This window comes from Mastacembelus armatus, chromosome 8 (genome assembly GCF_900324485.2).
Source record: "Mastacembelus armatus chromosome 8, fMasArm1.2, whole genome shotgun sequence".
Classification (NCBI taxonomy): Eukaryota; Metazoa; Chordata; class Actinopteri; order Synbranchiformes; family Mastacembelidae; genus Mastacembelus; species Mastacembelus armatus.
Genome location: NC_046640.1, coordinates 15,926,261 through 15,951,114, shown reverse-complemented (window position 1 = coordinate 15,951,114; position 24,854 = coordinate 15,926,261). Strand labels below are relative to the sequence as shown.

Sequence of the window (24,854 nt, the reverse complement as noted above, 5' to 3'; positions counted from 1 at the left end):
AAAGAAAGGAACATTCAATTATAAAGCCTAAAATTCTGTCACATTTGGACACATTTCTCTGCATTAGCCCAACTTTATTGGTTTTAAATAAGTCAGTACATATTTTTGTGAAATGGTCTAACTTGTCCCCTCCTTGAACCGCCACCTTATCGTGGTGGAGGTGTTTGAGTGCCCGTATGATCCTAGGAGCTATGTTGTCCGGGGCTATATGCCCCTGGCAGGGTCTCCCAAGGCAAACAGGTCCTAGGTGACGGACCAGACTAAGAGCAGTTCAGTGACCTCTTATGAAGCAAAAATCGAGGACCATGACGTCGCCAAAGCCGGGTCCCCACCCTGGAGCCAGGCCTGGGATTGGGGCCTGCTGGCGAGCGCCTGGTGGCTGAGTCTCCCCACATGGGGCCCAGCCAGCCAAAGCCCGAAAGAGCAACGTGGGGCCGCCCTTCTGTGGACGGGTGCCTGTTGTGGCAGCAATCCCCGAACCCGTGGTGGACACCAGAGGTAAGAGATGCCGTCAAGCTGAAGAAGGAGTCCTACCAAGCTTGGATGGCTTGTGGGACTCCCAAAGCAGCTGACGGGTAACGTTGGGCCAAGCGTACTGCAGCCCAGGCGGTGACGGCGGCAAAAACTCGGGTATGGGAGGAGTTCGGTGAAGCCATGGAGAAGGACTGCCTTTCGGCCCCAAACAGATTCTGGCAAACCGTCTGGCGCCTCAGGAGGGGGAAACAGTGCTCCACCAACACTGTTTACAGTGGAAGTGGGGAGCTGCTGACCTCGACTGGGGATATTGTTGGACGGTGGAAGGAATACTTTGAGGATCTCCTCAATCCCCTCAACACGTCTTCCATAAGGGAGGCACGGGCTGGGGATTCGGAGGCTGATCCAACCATCACCCAAGCCGAAGTCACTGAGGTAGATTGGCAGCTCCTCGGTGGCAAAGCAGCTCAAGTCTCTGGATGTTATTGGGCTGTCATGGCTGACATGCCTGTGCAACATCGCTTGGCATTCAGGAACAGTACCCCTGGATTGGCAGACCGGGGTGGTGGTTCCCCTTTTTAAGAAGGGGGACCGGAGGGTGTGTTCCAACTACAGAGGGATCACACTCCTCAGCCTCCCGGGGAACGTCTATGCCAGGGTACTGGAGAGGAGGATCCGGCCGGTGGTCGAACCTTGGATCCAGGAGGAGGAAAGGAGGAGGAGAATCAGCACCTCCAAGTCCGAGGCCGTGGTACTCAACCAGAAAAAGGTGGCTTGCCATCTCCAGGCCAGGGGAGAGATCCTGCCTCAGGTGGAGGAGTTTAAGTATCTCGGGGTCTTATTCACGAGTGAGGGAAGGATGGAACGTGAGATTGACAGACGGATAGGGACATCGGCAGCAGTAATGCGGTCGGTGTACCGGTCCATTGTGATGAAGAAGGAGCTAAGCCGGAAGGCGAAGCTCTCGATTTAGCGGTCCATCTACGTTCCTACTCTCACCTATGGTCATGAGCTCTGGGTCATGACCGAAAGGACAAGATCGCGGATACAAGCGGCTGAAATGACCTTCCTCCGCAGGGTGGCCGGGCGCTCCCTTAGAGATAGGGTGAGGAGCTCGGTCAACTGGGAGGAGCTCGTAGTAGAGCCGCTGCTGTTCCACATCGAGAGGAGTCAGTTGAGGTGGCTCGGGGATCTGTTTTAGATGTCTCCTGGGCGCCTCCCTGGGGAGGTGTTCTGGGCATGTCCCACCAGGAGGAGGCCCCGGGGGAAGACCCAGGACACGCTGGAGGGACTATGTCTCCTGGCTGGCCTGGGAACGCCTCGGTGTCCCCCCGGAAGAGTTGGAGGAAGTGTCCAGGGAGATGGAAGTCTGGGTATCCCTGATTCGGCTACTGCCCTCGCGACCCGGCCCCAGATTAGCGGAAGGAGATGGATGGATGGATGGATGGTCTAACTTGCAATTGGACTAATCTAAGAACAAGTTAAGACAGACTCAACAACACAAACCAGTCTAAGGTTTTTTAGAGAAACCAGCCCCTGGTCAGCAGACTCAGACAAATACAACACAGAATAAGGAATATGGAAAACCTAACACTTACTTCAGGAATTCATTGAGCTTTGTTGTGTTTTCTTTAGGCAGCCTCTGACTGACTTTCTCCATGATCTCTTTCACATCAGACAGAATGGTCTTTTCTGTCAGAGGAAAAACTATTCAGCAGGAATCATGAACCAGTGTAGCTTATCAATGTACAATAAGGTGTTGTGATATAAAAAAACAGAATTAAAGCCTTAGAGGTTAGCTAGTCAATGCAAAAAAAATTGAGGCAAATAAAATGCAAGGAAATTCAGGAATATGTTGTATAAATACCTGGGTTCAATCGACGTTGTTTAAAATACAGTAACGGCGAATTGCTGGACTCATCCTGAAAATCAGGCTTTCTTTTTCCTTATTGGATTTTTTTAATTTATATTTTGAAATATAAAAAAGAAAAACAACAGAAAAAAGCAACCAAAATGAAAATTGACGCATGTACCTCTATATTACTATTAACATTACTATCTACATCTAATGAAAAAAGAAACTGTAGATCTCACCTGGAGCTCTTGTTCCACTGGTAGATGGAAAAACCTGAGACTGAACGTAAATATTCGACCTTTAAAACCCCAGTTTCTTCATAGACTAATTTAGACTATAATTAGACATGCAACTCATACACTGAAGTGACTTGAATATGTATTTTCCTGTTCAACAAAATCCTTTGTGCTAAAAGTAAAATAATACTCCAGTGTGACTTGTAGTCCAGAAAATACAGAATGTCCTCAATACATATGCATAAATAAACAAATTCCATGCCTGTGAAATTGACTTTTATCATTACCTCAGCAGGATCTTCTGCTTCTTTCTGCACCTGCTGACAGATAAAAATAATTACTGTATCGATGCATTTCTAAAATCTTGGGCTAATACTGAAAATACAATAGTAGTATAATAAATGTCTTAATAATTCTCATAGCAAATTATTTATGAACCTTCAGTGAATCAAATGTTATGGTTTGTTTTCTCTTGAAATGAAAGAAAACAACTGCAAAGATTTTAACATCAATGTCCATGCCCCTGTACCTGTAACACCATCTTTATATAACAGAACATTACCTTTAACAGTCTCAGTTTTTCCTTGAATTTTGCCCGTGGTCCCATTAATGGGATCAGTTCTTTGATTTCGTCAGCAGGAAGACAGTAAAGTGTTTTCTCGTCAATGCATCGTTCTGTAATTAAAACAGATTCGGTTCAAATTTACTCATGTGACAAAATGTTCATTTTAAATAGATACCCTACATATTTCATAAGGAGTGAAATAGTCAGGGCATAGCTCCCCATTTTTATTTTCAAGAGCATTACAAGCTCACAGACCTTCTAGTGTATATCTGTGCCCACAAATGAAGATTGGCATTGATTTACCTTGAAACGTTTCTATCCACTGGCTGAGGCCCCATTCAGTTAACTTGCAACGAACAAACTCATCCATGTCCAACAACAGCAACTGGAAGGAAGAGAAATAATCAATTCCATCAATCAGCAACAAGAGAGTCATATGTTGTGTTTAACTGTGAGTTAACAATTGAAAATGAGGTGCAGTGAAATGTACACAAACCTGTTGAACCAACTGCTTAATTAAAATCCAATCCAACTATTTACAGTGTAGTGTAACTGAGTCGTGAAATCAAATTTGCTGAGCAGGTTTTAACTTCCACTGATGGTGCAAGCTGACCATGGCTTAATGCAATTTATATGAATATCCTGAATATATCTTTATTTTGTTTCATTTCTGAATTTGAACCATGCAAAAAAACTATTATATTCAGTATAACAATTATAAACATCTATATATTATCTTAGTGTATCATTGTAGTGTATCAACAAAATACTAACTTGTGAAGGTGCTGTACTTACAAATGATTTGTTCCTCTTTAAAGCACAAACATGACTATTCTGCTGATTAGTCTATTTTCAGGTCTTTCTTTTGTACTGGCTCCACCTCTCAGCAGTTTTCTCTTTGCCCAAGGTGGAGGTTCAGCAACATCAATTCAAATGTAGAAATACATTGCAGAGACTTATTAAGACTACAGTATCTCACAGAAGTGAGTACACCCCTCACATTTTTGTCAATAATTTATATCTTTTCATGTGTCAACAATGAAGAAATGACACTTTGCTACAATGTAAAGTAGTGAGTGTACAGCTTGTGTAACAGTGTAAATTTGCTGTCCCCTCAAAATAACTCAACACACAGCCATTAATGTCTAAACCGCTGGCAACAAAAGTGAGTACACCCCTCACATTTTTGTCAATAATTTATATCTTTTCATGTGTCAACAATGAAGAAATGACACTTTGCTACAATGTAAAGTAGTGAGTGTACAGCTTGTATAACAGTGTCAATTTGCTGTCCCCTCAAAATAACTCAACACACAGCCATTAATGTCTAAACCGCTGGCAACAAAAGTGAGTACACCCCTAAGTGAAAATGTCCAAACTGGGCCCAATTAGCCATTTTCCCTCCAAGGTGTCATGTGATTCGTTAGTGTTACAAGGTCTCAGGTGTGAATGGGGAGCAGGTGTGTTAAATTTGGTGTTATTGCTCTGTCTCTCATACTGGTCACTGGAAGTTCAACATGGCACCTCATGGCAAAGAACTCTCAGAGGATCTGAAAAAAAGAATTGTTGCTCTACATAAAGAGGCCTAGGCTATAAGAAGATTTCCAAGACCCAGAAACTGAGCTGCAGCACAGTGGCCAAGACCATACAGCGGTTTAACAGGACAGCGGTTTAACAGGTCAGGTTCCACTCAGAACGGGCCTCGCCATGGTCGACCAAAGAAGTTGAGTGCACGTGCTCAGAGTCATATCCAGAAGTTGTCTTTGGGAAATAGACGTATGAGTGCTGCCAGCATTGCTGCAGAGGTTCAAGGGGTGGGAGGTCAGCCTGTCAGTGCTCAGACCATACACCGCACACAGCATCATATTGGTCTGCATGGCTGTCGTCCCAGAAAGAAGCCTCTTCTAAAGATGATGCACAAGAAAGCCTGCAAACAGTTAGCAGACTAAGGACATGGATTACTGGAACCGTGTCCTGTGGTCTGATGAGACCAAGATAAACTTATTTGGTTCAGATGGTGTCAAGCGTGTCTGGCGGCAACCAGGTGAGGAGTACAAAGAAAAGTGTGTCTTGCCTACAGTCAAGCATGGTGGTGGGAGTGTCATGGTCTGGGGCTGCATGAGTGCTTCTGGCACTGGGGAGCTACAGTTCATTGAGGGAACCATGAATGCCAACATGTACTGTGACATACTGAAGCAGAGTATGATCCCCTCCCTTCCGAGACTGGGCCACAAGGCAGTATTCCAGCATGATAACGACCCCAAACACACCTCCAAGATGACCACTGCCTTGCTAAAGAAGCTGAGGGTAAAGGTGATGGACTGGCCAAGCATGTCTCCAGACCTAAACCCTATTGAGCATCTGTGGGTCATCCTCAAACGGAAGGTGGAGGAGCGCAAGGTCTCTAATATCCACCAGCTCTGTGATGTCATCACGGAGGAGTGGAAGAGGACTCCAGTGGCAACCTGTGAAGCTCTGGTGAACTCCATGCCCAAGAGGGTTATGGCAGTGATGGAAAATAATGGTGGTCACACAAAATATTGACACTTTGGGCCCAATTTGTACATTTTCACTTAGGGGTGTACTCACTTTTGTTGCCAGCGGCTTAGACATTAATGGCTGTGTGTTGAGTTATTTTGAGGGGACAGCAAATTGACAGTTACACAAGCTGTACACTCACTACTTTACATTGTAGCAAAGTGTCATTTCTTCAGTGTTGTCAAATGAAAAGATATAAATTATTTACAAAAATGTGAGGGGTGTACTCACTTCTGTCTTCTGTGAGATACTGTATGAATTACTATTACTAAATTATATGAATTGTACTTTTGTACAAAGATGTACAGTAGCTGCAGCAGTGATGTTCAGAAATTCAGGAGATGCTACTGGATCTCAAGCCAAACATATTAATATTCACCACTTTTGGACCCATAAAAACTGCCGTGCAAAAACATCTGACAGAGTTTGATCTTACTGGGTGTCACTTTTTATGCTGCAGATCATAGTCTGGTATTATTATTATTCATTAGGCCTATTATTAACTAATGTCTTATTTCACAAACTTGTTTTGTTTTCAAAGTGGAAGAAGGAGGTGGAGAGGGATTTCATAGTGGAGATTAAATCCATGGTGGTTACAGCTCCATGCTGTGAATACTGTCACACAACATTAATTGACGCAGCTGCACATTTGCCAGGTAATGAGCTACTGTAACTGATGCACTTTATTATTTTAGTGCAAGTGCTATGAAATATCAATAGCATCTAGTATTATAAAGCAACGCAAATATTCTTCTTCATTAACAAATGAAGGAAAACATTGGATGTTAGGTTTGCTATTTGGTTGACAGCACAAAGGAGAGGACAGTGATGGAGACAAGGGGGAGAGCAAGACCACCAGCAAGACCCCTGTCAGAGAGCATGAGGCCCTGTATAAATGCCACATCCTAGTGATGGCAGGTTCAGCTCTTTTCAAAGATTCAGTTCTTTTTTTGCTCGGCCCTCTTAGGAGAGTCAGCTCTTACGGATCCCAAATGGCTTTTTATTTAGTATCACTCTGAGCCTAAGAGCCTAATTTAGCAGCAATGGTAAGCAATGGTTTAGTCAGTGTTTTCATAAAAGCCTTATTTTTAATGCATTTTTGTTACAAAAAATACAACTGACTACAGTTTAACATTTTAATCAAACATGAACACACAATCACAGCAACCAAACCAAATAAAAAAAGGCCGAGGTCTTAACATGATGACACTTTAGACAAAAGTCTTTAGTGCAGGGTCGGCATTCAGAAAAAATGCCTCAGCTTGGACGGTCTGATCTGATATCTCCTCTACGTGAGTAAAGTTATTTCGATTTCCGCCCATTGCTTCACTTTTTCCGCCGTGCTTGCATTTAAATCCGGCTCCCCCGCCTCTTTCTCTCGCTCTGTGTACCTGGCCTGTACCACTACACCTACTACAGTTCACCCGAGCGTCTGCCCCCTTCCTTCTTTCACAGAATATGATCAGTCTGTCCTCGCATGTTATTGGCCGCATGTTGTGTCCATCAAAATAAAATCCCGCCCCTGCCTACATAGATCTACAGCAGACTGAGTAGGAGGGGCTGAACCCTACCACATTTTCTTCGGAGACTGAGCACCATTAAAAGTCTGATACTGTGCAGACACAGGGGCTGCAGGACTACATTTCCTGTTCACTGCACGTTACAAAGTTTGGTCACCTACCAACAGGCACACCTTGAGGTGTTTAAAGACAGAAGTGAAAGTATGAACATCATTAGTAAAATGGGTGATACTATAGAATTGACACACACAAACACACACACACACACACACACACACACACACACACACACATACACACACCGGAAGTTAAGTAGTGAAATCTGGTGCTTCTTTCACTTCCAAAACGGAATTTACAGTGTTACACAACTTTCTCCAACTTTCTCCAACTTATTACAAACACTAACAAAACATTGACAGTCGACTCACAACCCAGTTAATGTTAGAAAAATTAGTTTCTGTCATACCTGTAGAAAATAAGGAGAGAGGAGCAAAGTAACGGTGTGTCCTGGGCAGAGGTTCTTTGTTCTGGTGTGGGCAGATCAATCTTTATACTGATACCAGCGTTGATATCGGTATTGGATCGATAGTAGTGTGCCAGGCTCGATCTTTTACGTTCAGTATTACTTCAGTATGTTGCTCACTGAGTTGTCATGATAATTTATTTAGATTTAGCTTTTTGATGATGCATTCACTGAAAATATGACACAATGCTGCTGTCCCCTACATGAAACTACATAAGCCTGTATCAGTGTCAATATTGGTATCTGTAAACCCAACCGTTTGCGTGATACCAAATTACTCCAAGAAACAACAGCGTAAAAAGGGCATTACAGTCTACTTTACATATGAATCATGAATTTCACTTCATGCGCTGACCGATTGGTCCTGTATTTTCTTGACATTGGACCAAAACCAAATTTAGTTTATTTTAACAATGTTTTATCTTTAATTTAATTGATTAATTTATTATGGTTTAGCTTGTTTGTTTTTAATAATGTTTTTTCTCACTGAAAAGGACACTGAGCTGCCTCTGTGTAATTAATGTGTAAATGTGTTTTCTAAAACCCACTTCCTGTCATGCAGGTTCAAACACGTTATTTAAGATCTTCCATGTTTTGGTCACAAAGCCACATACACACATTACAGAAGTAGATTAAATGAACCCAAGAAGAGTCATTTTTAAGCCCCATCACAGCTAAACTCCACCTATTACCATGGCTCTAGACTCACAGTGTAACCATAATTAATTCAAATGTAAAGATCACTTGAGTAAATAGATTGTCCACCTTAGATCAGTTGTACACTCTGAACAAAAATCTGTCACTGGTTAGTGATTTGGGTCACAGAAGTTTGCAGCCTGGTTGGAGGGAGACTGCTGCACCATAAAACATTCCCATTTTAATAAAACCACAAAAGGTTCAACTTTATGAGCGTTTTAAATCAATGTCTGTTGCCAGTGTCCTCATTCACCAGGACATCATTTCTGGAAATGAAACTTAACTGTTCAGATTGTCAGATGTTTCATTTCCCTCTATTTCTACACATTTCAACAGGTCAAACCGAAACTAGGGATGAGTAACATCCATCATGCAATATCCACTGTCTTAATTTCTTATTTATTTTAAATCTTTATTGATGCTGTTAATTGGACCTTAGCAACCAATTTCGTTTTATTCTTCATTGCAAATACTGACTGGAATGACAGTAAATTCCTTTGAATCATGACACATTTCTCGTTTTATGGCTCCTGTTAGATATTTTTACTTTATGCATGTCATTACAATGTGTTACATAAAACACTAAGAATAAAAACTTATAAGTGGATTTAAATCAGAGGCTGAAGTCCGTTTGGCAGTGTCCTCATTCACCAGGACATCCTTTCTGGAAATGAAACTTTAACTGTTCAGATTGTCAGATGTTTCATTTGCCTCCATTTCTACACATTTCAACAGGTCAAACCAAAACTACTCCAAGTAAACATTTCTCTTTTTGTGTCTCATTATATATTTTTATTTTATGCAAGTCAGTACAATATTTTTTTCAGATAGTAAGACAAAACTGACATTTGTCATAAATTTCACAGCTAAAGGCAAGTAAATGTTAAAAATAAACGGGAAATAAAAAACAGAGCAAACCTTGTATAAACATTTTCAGAGGGATTCCCTTATCAGCCCTCTGACTGTAATGTGGTAGGAAAAAACTAATGCTTATAGCAAAATGTTACATAAAGAACATATGTGTCATTTTGACTGTAGACACAAACACGCACAAAATATTATATAGAGAATAATTGAATAGGAAAGAAACTTTTTTCCTCATTCAAACATAGAAGCCATTACTTTGTAGTAAAACAGTTTAAAACATCTAAAATTAATTTTTTTGCTCATCAACATTAACTAAACAACATTCTTCAAAATTCAGCATCTATGTCAAATGCAGCCCAGAGTATGTTTTGTAATCAAGGCTCAAGCTTACACATCGGTAAAATCATCAAAACTGCAGTCTATCTAATGACAACCACAATAAATTCATAAAACCTACTGAAAACAGACCAAGAAACATGAATAGTAAATATTTTTTAAAATGATTAAAAACACAAATCCTCTGAGGCCTCATAGTGGCCTGGTGGCTAAGACCTGTACTATGTAAACCATAATGTTCCTGGTTTTGGGACCTTTGCATCCTCTCTCCTCACATATTCTCTCTGTTTCTGGACTATAATCAATCAACGGCATAAAATCTGTAAGTAATTACTAAAAAGTAAAGTCATAGAAAACATCAAAACAACAGTCAAAGCAAACAGGGATAATAACTTGACAAAAACAGTTGAGATCAGATCCTCAGCCTCAGGCCTAAAGGGACATTTAGTGGGTAATTCCTGCTGTTTCTCTCTACTCAGCCAACCTGGAACATCCACCAGAGATAAACATTCAAACATGATGACAAACAGAAGGACTGTCACATCAACCATTACTGAGCACTTGTCTTATATACACGAGGAACACAAAATCACACTGAAACATAAAATCATATGCTTGAAGAATTTGTTTGGATAATTTAGGTTTCACTCAGCTTATAATAAAGGCCTTTACATTTATTACAAGGCCCTTGACATATATTGTGTAGACATTTAAACACATGTTTTACCCTGTTACTGAGATTTCATGATCTTCACTGCCTTTCAGTTTATAGTAGCAGCTCTTCACCATCTCAAGTTCTCTTGACACATCTAAAAACATAAACAAAAGCATATTGATAAAAATAAGAATTGTCATTTATTAAGTTCACTAATATATTTACAGAGTTTCTTAATGATCCACATAACTGCTTTAATTTAGATTTGATCTCTTTACCTGGGATTGAGGAATCATCCGTCTTCAGTGACTGCTCAATTGATTCCATCAGGGTCATCTCCAGTCTTTGCAGAATTTCCTCCTAAACAGCATCAGAATCTTTATCATTTATTGTTCACTCTGTATTTATTGAATCACACATTTACTGTTTAAATGTGTTTACAAAGAGCGTCTCAGACTGGGCTGATAAAATGATCAATGGCTACAAATAATTGTGTTTGGTTTATTCCTAACTGCACATTTGTGCAGGACTTTCAGAAGGATAATGTTTCAAAAGGTTTCTTAGTGAGACATAATCCACTTGAATATCAAAAAGTCATGTAAGTGATGACCTGTAATCCTGGAAAAGGAAAATGTGCAGCACAGATATTTTACTAAACCATTGCTGTATTTGTATTTTAAAGTGTGTCAAACCTTCAGCTTATTAAGGAGGTACAACATAACAGCTTTAGCCCTCTCAAACATCCTGTTCTTTTCATCGTGGACATGTTTCTCAAGAGTTTCCCTCATGTTGCCCAGTGTGCCCTTTCCACTAAAAGCTGCTGCTTCTATAATAAAACACAAAATTGTTGTCAAACTTAGATTTTCTGTACAATTATAATAAATGTGTATTATTATAGTGTCAGCTTGTGTATGTCAGGGTCTTCTTTTGTACTTTTATAGCATTCCTTCATGTATTCTTCGATTGTGTCTGTCAGACTGTTGTAGATCATTTTCTTGCGCTGCCGGATGGTTCTGTTGAGTTTTGTCTTAAGTTTTTCTTCCTTAGAGAGAAAATGAAGTATTGATAAACATTTTACATAGATCAAGTTATTACAAATAAGGCTTCACTTTTCAGTGTCAACATTTCCTGCGCTGATATTCTTCATATGCAAAGTTTATAACAGCTTTGTAGGAGCCAAACTGTTCATTTCCTTTGTTTTGTACATTTATATAGTACTGTGCAAATGTTTCACACAGTAAAAGTTGACACTTCCAAATGCTCAGTAAATAGAAAAAACTGAATCAAATCAGTATTTTAAACATCACCAATCCTCCTTGCACACAGCTCTTCTATTTACTTGTCCACAAATCTTAGAAAAAATGACAGTCTGTAAATTTAAGATTCTCAGTGTCTTCTGTCTCTCTATATAATCCCAGACTGACTCCCTGATGTTGACATCAGAGCTCTGAGTCATTATCTGTTACACTTTGTTGTTTTTGTTTAACACTTGGTGAGTTTGGAGTCATTGTCATGCTATTGTATTAATTCAGGATGCCTTCTTGATAGTACAATTTTGTGTCATAAGAATCTAAACATTTAAATTGCCTGAAACATTTGCACAGTGCTGTACATGTATATGTTAATCTCATTCGGCTGAAGTCTCACTGACAATACATTAATGAAAAGGATGTTTCTATTCTCATTTTTTACCTCTGTCTTGAGAAACATCAGCTGCAGTTCAACATCTTTGTTCTGCTGAATCAGCTTCTCTGTACCAAGTGAAAACTTATTGATGATTCCATGGTATGGTCCAGATTTTCCTTCATTTCTGTGATGTTAACACAATGAAATGTTTCATAAAGGTAGCACTGTCAGGTTTGTGTTTTAATAATGTATTTTCTATACATTCTGTATTTGTGAAGTTAGACAGTAAAATATAGTCTCATTCTCCAGAGTTCAGAAAATGAGCCAACACTGTGTTTTATGTCTAATTAAGTAATTTCTTACGGGAAGGTCTTCCTGAATTTCTCATCAATGCTGTCAGTCAAGTGTGATGATAACTTGGCATTCAGGTTAATTTGCTTCTTGTTTTTTGACTTGTAGGTGCCATCATTCTCAACGATACACTTCAATGTCCTGTGAAAACCCTTATTCTTAGACTAAACAGAAAAAAACATAGTGAAACACATTTGCATCCAAAGTGAAAAATAAGCTGCTTTAATCAAATGATTGTTTAAGTACCCTAGGATATATGATGGACCTCAAGTTTCTTTCACATGAACGTTTTGATTTTTCAACCCCTTCAGTGAGGCATTTTTCAAAAGTCTTATTAGCCTCTTCCATGGATTTTCTCACTTCATCAAGTTCATTCCTGATTTCTTCTTCAAGCTGTCTGCACACAGCTGCTTTTTTGTCAGCCTGGAATCAAAAACATATTTAATATTTGTGGCAATTAAACTACAGAGTAAACACTAACTGACTGAGCTTCTTTCAAGTCACCGTTTCTTTCTTTCTTTCTGAATCTCTGTTATGATATTCTGATATAAAGTGACAACTCTAATAAATGCATAAGTAAACTACATTATGAAAATCATGAACATAACTGACATTAAATGTGGACCATTTCAGTATTGTTAAAACAATAAAACAATTCAAGACAATTCAAAGTTATTTATATTAATTATTTCAATGTAGTTTTCTGTGACTATCAATGAAAATTAAAACAATTCAAGAGAGTGAATATTGTATTAAAACTTCATTTTACCACCAGCTGACATTTAGTCCCCTGCATCAAAGAGAGAATCCCATGAGCTCCAGACACATAGTTTAATGTCTCTGAGTGACAGTCATTGAGATTTTGCAGAAAATCCTGAAGTTTGGGTATTTCTGTAAAAAAGTGCAGTTTGTACATTACATATACTGCAATGTCATCTCACGTCCAATTAGTCTTAAAAAACAAATTATGTATTTGAGGTATATAGTTATATATATATAGTATATAGTGCTATGGAGACTTCACCTACCAGTGTCATCTGGCTCTAGACGTTTTTTTTTTCAGAAACTCATGGGAGCTCACTGTGAACACTTTGAAACATTCATCACTGAATTGTTTCTGGACAAAAAAGAGTCAGTGTTAAGGTAAGACTTACAGTTACATATATATTTTCTGTTATTCCTTATAACTCACCTTAACCTTGTTCCGTTTGTTTAATACTTTGATCATTTCTTCCTTGGCTTGCTTGTTTCTGTCAACTATGTGAGCACGAACTTCAGCTGGTGACCTACAAGAAAAGATTTGTGTCAAGTGGCAGCTCACAACATTTGCAGCACTGAAACCTGAAATTCATTCCAACATTTGTTTCACAGTCCTCTACAAATAAAAGCCCAGTAATCTTTTATGAAACCCATACTGAAAAGTAAAATATTTTGAGGATCACTGATGTCAAAGGTAATTTTCTGAAAATAGACATATAAGACAAATATGACACATGTGACTCGTTTCTGCTGAGTTGACAGTATAATCAGTTATTGAGGAATTTCTTTGAAACAATTTCTCTGTCCCAGTAGCTTTAGTCACTAGTTATGTTTGTTTAGAAACTTGAAGTTTTATTTATAGCACTGTGAAAAAGTATGAAGCACTTTAGACATTTATGCCTCACACCTAGAAATGTGATCATTTGTAGGAAAGCTCTGCAGTTGTAATGGTTTCTAGGTGGGTTGTGTCAGTGTCTTATCTAGATCTTCACTATGTACCTTTGACATCTTCAAATACTTACTGATCATCTAACTCATCAATAAAATCAGTCTTGGTGCAGATAAAGTGAATGCGCTGACACTCGCCACCATTTCCCATGAAGCTGCTGGCACTTTCCAGGATGTCCCAGGCTTCTTTCTCTGATGCTGCTCGAGTCATTCCAGTCACAATCCACACTGTAGAGCAACTTCCAACAAGCTGAGTGAACATATCAGCAAGTTACTAATGGGTTAATAATTATCAGTGGTTTGTAACAACATTGTATTTGTTGTCAAATAATGAAACATCTATAATTCACCTCTTTCCACATCCTGTCTCTGCTCTTGTTACGGTCCCCATTTCCAGGAAGGTCCACAAGTGTGACATGCTGGAGATAGTCATTCTGAGGCACCCTGACAGTCACACACTTCACTAGTGGCCAAAACCACCTCTTAATGTTTTTGTCTGCTTCCGTTATTGAGCTACCCCTGGTGTATTTGACAAGTTCTGCAGACAGCTCTTCAGCCTGGAATAAATAAACAAAAAGTGAGGAGCTGGAAGGTTATTTCATTTGTATGAGTATTCAAAGTGATTGCTTGTATAAATAATTAGGAGAAGGTGAGATTAAATGGAAAACCCCTTTAAAACAGTAAAACAGAAATCAACATAAATTATTACAATAATATCAATAAATAGTGAACTGTGCACCCAAAGTGAAAACATAGTGAACAATACATTAGATTAAAACATGACAGTGCCTGGGATTATACTGCTCTTATTTTCACATCTGTTTCTATTACTGTTTTAACTAAACAAACTGGAATAGCCAGGTTGAAAACTTCAGTAACTGAAAATTATTAAACATGTATTATAGAGACAGGTAATGTAAGCTTTTCCATAAGTTACTTACTGATTTACATGTCAAAATCTTCTTAGTGGAATTCAGAACTTCTGAAATATCTTTGTAATTTTCTTCCTTGAGGAGATCATCTGCAGATTTGCCCTTCCATTCTTCTCCATACAAGGCTGACAGCTTTTCCCCAAAGTCAGGACCATCATCACCCTCATCATCATCATTATGATCATCAGCATCATCATCATAATCTTCTTCTTCTTCATCTTCTTTTTCTTCTTCTTCGTCCCTTTCCTCACCAAGATATTGAATCATGGACCACAACTCATCTTTCCACTCCTGAAAATCAAAAAGGAGAAAAGTTTAACTCAGTTAGATGTAGAGTACACCAGCAACTGTATTTCTGCAGCTACATCATAACTTTTCAACCAGCATCAAGTCATCATAAACATATTTAGCTCATTTTACCTCTCTTGTCATGAACTCAATCTCTGCGTCATACGTTGAGCTTCGCACATTAGCCTCTACTTTAATCATGATTGAGGTACATGCACTGACACTTCCAGAGGGCAAAAGCTTCTTCTCTCCAATGATGGCATTTATCAGAGAGCTCTTTCCAGCCCCAGTTTTACCAAAGACACCAACCAGCTCCCTCTTGTCTGTCTCCAACTCCCTGATTTTAATCCTGTTGTACAAAGAGTTTAAATGTGGGTTAAATGATTCATTTGGAAAATATACAAATGTTGAAGAAAGTGTCAAAATCAAGAAAATGTCTTTCTATGAACAGGTGCTCACAAGTATAATTTAAAGCAACTAATAAATATTTTATATGAGCAATATCTCTAATGAGTGTTACACAGAGAACACTCATAAAGCAAGATGCATTTCAGAAAGAAATATTGAAGCACCAGGTATTTGTGTCACAAAGCTGGTAACAGCAGGACCTAAAACTGCAGTGCTGAGAAACTGAAAATACAAATACAAATCTATAGATTGAATCAGTTCACTTTTAAATTGTGGCTCAGTTTGAAATGAGCAAATGTGGGTCTAGGCTTTGTTCTCAAGTATAATGAGAAAGTATTTTAAGTTCATAACTGTTTTGCTTTGGCTTTCTGACTGGCCATGTATCCATGACAAACACAGCCAAAACTTTACTAATTAGAGTCTTCATGCCTTAATTATGAAGAAAAACATGATTTCTTAAAAATGAGGTCAAATAAGTAAAATACTGAAAAATGCATAAAAAGTGACTGAAATAAGTGAAATGCTCAGAAATCTAGACTGGGCAACCAGATATCCAAGTTTCATTAACTTATTCAATTATTATTATTATTAGCAGGATTTAAATATGAGACAGGGTGATATATAATTGGATAGCTGTATAGGTACAGTAAATATAGCCTGTCTTGTCAGTTAGGAAGCCCAACTGATTTTGCAATATAAAAGATGATGATTTGTAAAGATGATAGTGCAGCTTGTGCAGAGAGCCCTGCTGGGTTTGTATTCCTTATTCCCACATTGGCTCTTTTGTTTTGCCTACAATTGGACAGCTTTATAGGCATCAGATAAGTCAATATACACTGTGTTTTTGTGAAATGGTCTCTTTTAGTGAAACCAGCCCCTGGTCAAGAGCAGAATCAGGCAGATACAACAAAGAATAAGAAAACCTAACACTTACTTCAGGAATTCATTGAGCCTTGTGGTGTTTTCTTTAGGCAGCTTCTGACTGATGCTATCCACAATTTTTGTCACATAAGAACGTATGATGTTTTCTATTAAAAAAATAAATAAAGTTTCTTAATAATTACTTAGCAGGAATCTTTAACCAGTGTATCCAATTAATGCATAATGAGGTGTTGTGATATACAAACAATAGTGAAAAGAAAATTAAACTAAGGCATTTTAACTTTTTAAAGCCAATTTAGACATTCATATTGCTGCTATGGATTCAAACTATACTATTATGACATATAACATACAGTATGACATGTCTACTTTTGACTGTAACATTTAATGATCAGCCAGTTAATTAGATTTTCTGTGGACAAGTAAAATTCAGTTACAAATTTCTTTATGAATACGCTTTGGACATATGTTTGGTTGTAGTTTGCAATTGTTTAGAAAGAAATATAAATACCTGGGCTTAATTGTTGTCGTTTACTTGGTGGTGACTGACATTTGCTGGGCACGTCCTGATGATCCACCTTTCTCTTTCCTTATTATTTTTTATACATCAAAAATTAAATCAAAAGGAAATTAGCTGCATGTCTCTCAATCTTACAACTCAGTACACGAAATATAATTGTTTTCCCAAAGCAAAAATTACTCTTAAAAACATCAATGAACACTACATGTAATTCAAGTTACTGTGTATCTCACCCTTAGCACTTATTGCGCTGGTAGATGGTAAAACCTGAGGATGAACATAAATATGTCCACTTATACCGTATGTCCACAATTTATACAGTGGGTACGGAAAGTATTCAAACCCCTTTAAATTTTTCACTCCTTGTGTCATTGCAGCCATTTGCCAAAATCAAAAAAGTTCATTTTATTTCTCATTAATGTACACTCAGCACCACATCTTGACAGAAAAAAACAGAAATGTAGAAATTTTTGCAAATTTATTGAAAAAGAAAAACTGAAATATCACAGTCATAAGTATTCAGACCCTGTGCTCAGTATTGAGTAGAAGCACCCTTTTGAGCTAGTACAGCCATGAGTCTTCTTGGGAATGATGCAACAAGTGTTTCACACCTGGATTTTGGGATCCTCTGCCATTCTTCCTTGCAGATCCTCTCCAGTTCTGTCAGGTTGGATGGTGAACGTTGGTGGACAGCCATTTTCAGGTCTCTCCAGAGATGCTCATTTGGGTTTAGGTCAGGGCTCTGGATGGGCCAGTCAAGAACGGTCACAGAGTTGTTCCGAAGCCACGCCTTTGTTATTTTAGTTGTGTGCTTAGGGTCATTGTCCTGTTGAAAGGTGAACCTTCGGCCCAGTCTGAGGTCCTGAGCACTCTGGAAGAGGTTTTCTTCCAGGATATCTCTGTATGTGGCCACATTCAGCTTTCCTTCAATTGCAACCAGTCGTCCTGTCCCTGCAGCTGAAAAACACCCCCACAACATGATGCTCCCACCACCATGTTTCACTGTAGGGATTGTATTGGGCAGGTGATGAGCAGTGCCTGGTTTTCTCCACACATACCGCTTAGAATTAACGCCAAAAAGTTCAATCTTGGTCTCATCAGACCAGAGAATCATATTTCTCATAGTCTGGGAGTCCTTCATGTGTTTTTTGGCAAACTCTATGCGGGCTTTCATGTGTCTTGCACTGAGGAGAGGCTTCCGTCGGGCCACTCTGCCATAAAGCCCCGACTGGTGGAGGGCTGCAGTGATAGTTGACTTTGTGGAACTTTCTCCCATCTCCCTACTGCATCTCTGGAGCTCAGCCACAGTGATCTTTGGGTTCTTCTTTACCTCTCTCACCAAGGCTTTTCTCCCACGATCGCTCAGTTTGGCTGGACGGCCAGGTCTAGGAAGAGTTCTGGTCGTCCCAAACTTTTTGCATTTGAGGATTATGGAGGCCACTGTGCTCTTAGGAACCTTGAGTGCTGCAGAAATTCTTTTGTAACCTTGGCCAGATCTGTGCCTTGCCACAATTCTGTCTCTGAGCTCCTTGGGCAGTTCCTTCGACCTCATGATTCTCATTTGCTCTGACATGCACTGTGAGCTGTAAGGTCTTATATAGACAGGTGTGTGCCTTTCCTAATCAAGTCCAATCAGTTTAATTAAACACAGCTGGACTCCAATGAAGGAGCAGAACCATCTCAAGGAGGATCAGAAGAAATGGACAGCATGTGAGTTAAATATGAGTGTCACTGCAAAGGGTCTGAATACTTATGACCATGTGATATTTCAGTTTTTCTTTTTTAATAAATTTGCAAAAATTTCTACATTTCTGGTTTTTTCTGTCAAGATGGGGTGCTGAGTGTACATTAATGAGAAATAAAATGAACTTTTTTATTTTGGCAAATGGCTGCAATGACACAAAGAGTGAAAAATTTAAAGCGGTCTGAATACTTTCTGTACCCACTGTATATACACAAAGAAACTACATGTCTGTGAAATCCTTACCTGAGCAGAATCTGCTGGTTCTTCCTGCTCCTGCTGACACAGATAAAAGTTATTCTGAATGGGGAAGGTTTTCTAAAATTTTACATTGACATTGAAAACATAATATTAGTATAATAAATGTCTTATTATTTGTTGCAAAGAGTTTAACATCAATGTTTATGCTCCTGTCCCTGTAAGAGCATCTTTATTGAGCACAACATTACCTTTAATGACATAAGTTTCTCCTTGAATTTTGCTCGTGGTCCCACTTTTGGGATCAGTTCACTGATTTCTTGATCACGGAGACAGTAAAGACTTTCCTTGTCAATGCCTTCATCTACAATTAAAACAGATTCAATTCAATCTTACTCATGCAATAAAAATGTTAAATTCACAGTGAAGTTTATTTCATATGTGAAACAGCTGTGGTCATAGCTGTTCATTTAATTTTCAGGAGTATTCCAGGCTCACAGACCTAATAGAGCAATGATGAGCTGAGTATAATATATACACAGTATATAAGATTTATTTTGTTGTATTTCAACTATTCACCACTTTTTTGTCATAGTTTCTCATTGTTGTTACTGTATTATCTGTGCCCACCTGTCAGGATTCGTGTTCTGAGTTCCTGTTTTATGCTTTTATTTTGTAGATTCCTTTAGGATATGGTTTTGTTTTGTCTTTTTCCACTCTACTTTACCCAACTCTCTACTCTACCCAATTAGTTGATTGTTTGCACCCATGCCTCGTTTGTGTTCTTTCCTTCTTATACCTTTGTTCAGTCACAGTTCTTTGCTAGATCGTCTGCTCAACATGCTTTTGTTACGATCCCTGCCAGACATATTTTGATTACCGATTGCCCAGAATTGCCTTGCCCTTTTCCTTTTTGAGATTTTGATCACGGACTGGTTTTTGTTTTCCCCAAGTTTAAGTTAAGTATCTACCTCTGTTTTGTATGTGTTTTACAATGTTTCGTCTTCTTGTTTAGCTCCCTGGTGTTCGTGTTTAGTCCTCTTTGTTCATGTCTTAGTCTTGTCGTGTGTCTTCTGCATTGTCCCTTTAGCCTGTGTGCTAGTTTGTTTGTGGAGCCTGGTGCGTCTCCAAGATGTGTGTGACCCCAGGCCTTTGACCCGTGTTTGTTTGTGTAAGTCTGGTATGTCCCCGAGGTCTGTGTGACCCCAGGCCTTTGACCGTGTTTGTTCCCCCCTTGGTGTGTGACCTTGACCCTCTTGTCTCGTCTCCTTGGTTTGTGTTGTCTTGACCCTTGGCCTATGTACCTGTTTCCCTTTAGTTCTCTATGTTCATGTTTTGACTTTCTTGAGTTCTGTCTAAAATAAAGCTTCGTTTGAACCTTGAGTACCAGAGTGGGCAATCCTTGGTCCGATTCCTAACCCCCTCAGTACCAACCCTGACACCCACCACTGAAAAATGATAACGATTTACCTTCAAATTTTTCTATCCACTGGCTGAGGCCCCATTCAGTTAACTTGCTACGAACAAACTCATCCATGTCCAACAGCAGCAACTGGAAGGTAGAGAAATAATCAATTCCATCAGTCATCAACATTTATGAGGCAGTAACTCAGTTATATTTAAAGTGCAGTGAACTAATAAAGACACCTGGGGAACCAGCTGCTTAATAAAAACACTATCCAAACATTTACAGTGTAGTTCGGAAATCAGATTTGCTGAGTAGGTTTTAATCTTCGCTTGATGCAATTTATACTATGGATATATGACTCTACAAAATATGTCTTTCCAGTTTAACTTCCAAAGTTAAGACACTGATAAATCTTGTAACTTTCATGCTCCTGTGGGTTAAACTTACAATTTAAAAAATCTATTCCAGACAAATGCTTTGTTTTTTTCTCTGCTTAACTAAAGCTCTGGTCTCTGAAAAAATGTAATAAATTGTTTTATAATACACTGTAAAACCTTTAAGTACAGCTTCTCAGTATTTCACTTTACAATACAATTTAAAGTAAAATACATAAAATAAAACAAATACACAAAGATAAATATCAGACACCAGGGCAACAGACATCAGTGATGTATAGTGTGCACTCACACATCAGGATATCCAAACTAATAAATATTAATATTTGTCACTTTTGGACCATAAAAACTGCCAGAGAAAAACATCAGACACAGTTTAATCTGCCTGGATGTCACTTTTTATGCTGCAGATCAAAGGTGGGCAACCCATGTTTCTTAAGGGTCACTGCTCTGATTCTGTCAGTGTATACCTGACCTGCCCACTGCTGTGTTGCTGCTGTAGACAAATTAAACAAAATGCATTTAACATAGCATTTAAAGAAAATATCAGAATGACTAAAAAGACTTTTCGCTGAAATAACAGTTAAAGTTCTACATGTGCACCACAGACTGAACTGTGGATAGTGAAATGAAAAATAAAAAGCAAACACAGGTGGTGCAGCAGCAAATTTCATGTTCACTGTACGTCATAAGCTTGTGATTCTAATGCGTGGTCACCTAGCAACAGACACGCCTAGCAAGAGACACATGTAGTCACACCAGGAACAAGACAGACCAAAACAGTCAGAGAGAAGGGGGGCCACCTCTCCCGGAAGCACTTGGTGTTTTTCCTTTGGCCCCACACATTATTTGTTTACAGCACCCGGCCACCTCCCCACACCGATCAATACTGATCCCACTGATTGTCCCATACTGAATTTTTTATTCAGTGTTTTCATAAAAGCCTTATTGTTATACATTTTTGTTACAAAAAAATACAGTTGACTACAGTTTAACATTTTAATCAAACCTTTAAATAAATAACTGAACAAAGAACCACAGCAAGAAGTCGGCTCTTCTCGAAAGGAGTCGGCTCTTCTCGACAGGAGTCGGCTCCTCTCGACAGGAGTCGGCTCTCCTCGTTTGCTACAGACTCATCCCTACCACATTTTCTTCGGGGACTGAGCACCATTAAAAGTCTGATACTGTGCAGACACAGGGGCTGCAGGACTACATTTCCTGTTCACTGCACGTTACAAAGTTTGGTCACCTACCAACAGGCACACCTTTGGTGTTTAAAGACGGAAGTGAAAGTATGAACATCATTAGTAAAATGGGTGATACTATAGAATTGACACGTGAAGACGCACGCGCGCACACACACACACACACACACACCGGAAGTTAAGTAGTGAAATCTGGCGCTTCTTTCACTCCCAAAACGAAATTTACAGTGTTACACAACTTTCTCCAACTTTCTCCAACTTATTACAAACACCAACAAAACATTGACAGTCGACTCACAACCCAGTTAATGTTAGAAAAATTAGTTTCTGTCATACCTGTAGAAAATAAGGAGAGAGGAGCAAAGTAACGATGTGTCCTGGGCAGAGGTTCTTTGTTCTGGTGTGGGCGGATCAATCTTTATATTGATACCAACATTAATATCGGTATTGGATCGATGTAATGTGCCGGGTTCGATGTTTTACTTTCAGTTTTACTTCAGTATGTTGCTCACTGAGTTGTCATGATAATTTATTTAGATTTTGCATTTTGATGATACATTCACTGAAAATATGACACAATGCTGCTGTCCCCTACATGAAACTACATAAGCCTGTATCAGTTTCAATATTGGTATCTGTAAACCCAACCGTTTGCCTTACTCCAAGAAACAACAGCGTAAAAAAGGCATTACAGTCTATTTTACATATGAATAATGAATTGCACTTCATGCGCAGATCCATTGGTCCTGCATTTTCTTGGTATTGGACCAAAACCAAATTTAGTTCATTTTAACAATGTTTTATCTTTAATTTAATTGATTTTATTCTGGTTTGGCTTGTTTGTTTTTTAATAATGTTTTTTCCCACTGAAAAGGACACTGAGCTGCCTCTGTGTAATTAATGTGTTAATGTGTTTTCTAAAACCCACTTCCTGTCATGCAGGTTCAAACACATTATTTAAGATCTTCCATGTTTTGGTCACAAAGCCACATACACACATCACAGAAGTAGATTAAATGAACCCAAGTAGAGTCATTTTTAAGCCCCATCACAGCTAAACTCCACCTATGACCATGGCTCTAGACTCACAGCGTAACCATAATTAATTCAAATGTAAAGATCACTTGAGTAAATAGATTGTCCACCTTAGATCAGTTGTACACTCTGAACAAAAATCTGTCACTGGTTAGTGATTTGGGTCACAGAAGTTTGCAGGCTGGTTGGAGGGAGACTGCTGCACCACAAAACAAAACACTAAGAATAAAAACTTATAAGTGGTTTTAAATCAGAGTCTGAAGTTTGTTGGCAGTGTCCTCATTCACCAGGACATCATTTCTGGAAATGAAACTTAACTGTTCAGATTGTCAGATGTTTCATTTGCCTCTATTTCTAAACATTTCAACAGGTCAAACCAAAACTACTCAGAGTAAACATTTCTCTTTTTGTGTCTCGTTAGATATTTTTATTTTATGCAAGTCAGTACAATATTTTTTTCAGATAGTAAGACAAAACTGACATTTGTCATAAATTTCACAGCTAAAGCAAGTAAATATTAAAAATAAACGGGAAATAAAAAACAGAGCAAACCTTGCAGAAACATTTTCAGAGGGATTCCCTTATCTGCCCTCTGACTGTAATGTAGTAGGAAAGAATTAATGTTTATAGCAAAATGTTACATAAAGAACATATGTGTCATTTTGACTGTAGACTAAAAACACACACATAATATTATATAGGGAATAATTGAATAGAAAAACTTTTTTCCTCATGCAAACATAGAAGCCATTACTTTGTAAAACAGTTTAAAACATCTAAAACAAAATTTTTCTGCCCACCAACATTAATTAAACAACATTCTTCAAAATTCATCATCTACAGTGGGTACGGAAAGTATTCAGACCCCTTTAAATTTTTCACTCTTTGTGTCATTGCAGCCATTTGCCAAAATCAAAAAAGTTCATTTTATTTCTCATTAATGTACACTCAGCACCCCAACTTGACAGAAAAAAACAGAAATGTAGAAATTTTTGCAAATTTATTAAAAAAGAAAAACTGAAATATCACATGGTCATAAGTATTCAGACCCTTTGCAGTGACACTCATATTTAACTCACATGCTGTCCATTTCTTCTGATCCTCCTTGAGATGGTTCTGCTCCTTCATTGGAGTCCAGCTGTGTTTAATTAAACTGATTGGACTTGATTAGGAAAGGCACACACTTGTCTATATAAGACCTTACAGCTCACAGTGCATGTCAGAGCAAATGAGACTCATGAGGTCGAAGGAACTGCCCAAGGAGCTCAGAGACAGAATTGTGGCAAGGCACAGATCTGGCCAAGGTTACAAAAGAATTTCTGCAGCACTCAAGGTTCCTAAGAGCACAGTGGCCTCCATAATCCTCAAATGGAAAAAGTTTGGGACGACCAGAACTCTTCCTAGACCTGGCTGTCCAGCCAAACTGAGCAATCGTGGGAGAAGAGCCTTGGTGAGAGAGGTAAAGAAGAACCCAAAGATCACTGTGGCTGAGCTCCAGAAATGCAGTAGGGAGGTGGGAGAAAGTTCCACAAAGTCAACTATCACTGCAGCCCTCCACCAGTCGGGGCTTTATGGCAGAAGGGCCCGACGGAACCCTCTCCTCAGTGCAAGACCAATGAAAGCCTGCATAGAGTTTTCCAAAAAACCCATGAAGGACTCCCAGACTATGAGATATAAGATTCTCTGGTCTGATGAGACCAAGATTGAACTTTTTGGCGTTAATTCTAAGTGGTATGTGTGGAGAAAACCAGGCACTGCTCATCACCTGCCCAATACAATCCCTACAGTGAAACATGGTGGTGGGAGCATCATGTTGTGGGGGTGTTTTTCAGCTGCAGGGACAGGACGACTGGTTGCAATTGAAGGAACGATGAATGCGGCCAAGTACAGAGA

At 39.0% G+C, this 24,854-nt stretch overlaps 1 protein-coding gene across 1 annotated transcript in view; it reads right to left on the bottom strand.

The window, feature by feature from the left end:
- LOC113141530 (nuclear GTPase SLIP-GC-like) overlaps positions 1 to 24,854 on the bottom strand; it is a 69,485-nt gene that overhangs the window by 10,762 nt on the left and 33,869 nt on the right. The window contains exons 5-13 of the mRNA XM_026326003.2: positions 20,389 to 20,470; positions 19,170 to 19,282; positions 18,967 to 18,999; positions 3,434 to 3,515; positions 3,128 to 3,240; positions 2,853 to 2,885; positions 2,569 to 2,608; positions 2,342 to 2,419; positions 2,073 to 2,166 (exon numbers count right to left, since the gene is read on the bottom strand). Coding sequence (XP_026181788.1) covers positions 2,073 to 2,166; positions 2,342 to 2,419; positions 2,569 to 2,608; positions 2,853 to 2,885; positions 3,128 to 3,240; positions 3,434 to 3,515; positions 18,967 to 18,999; positions 19,170 to 19,282; positions 20,389 to 20,470 — 668 coding nt within the window. The remainder of the gene's footprint in view (positions 1 to 2,072; positions 2,167 to 2,341; positions 2,420 to 2,568; positions 2,609 to 2,852; positions 2,886 to 3,127; positions 3,241 to 3,433; positions 3,516 to 18,966; positions 19,000 to 19,169; positions 19,283 to 20,388; positions 20,471 to 24,854) is intronic.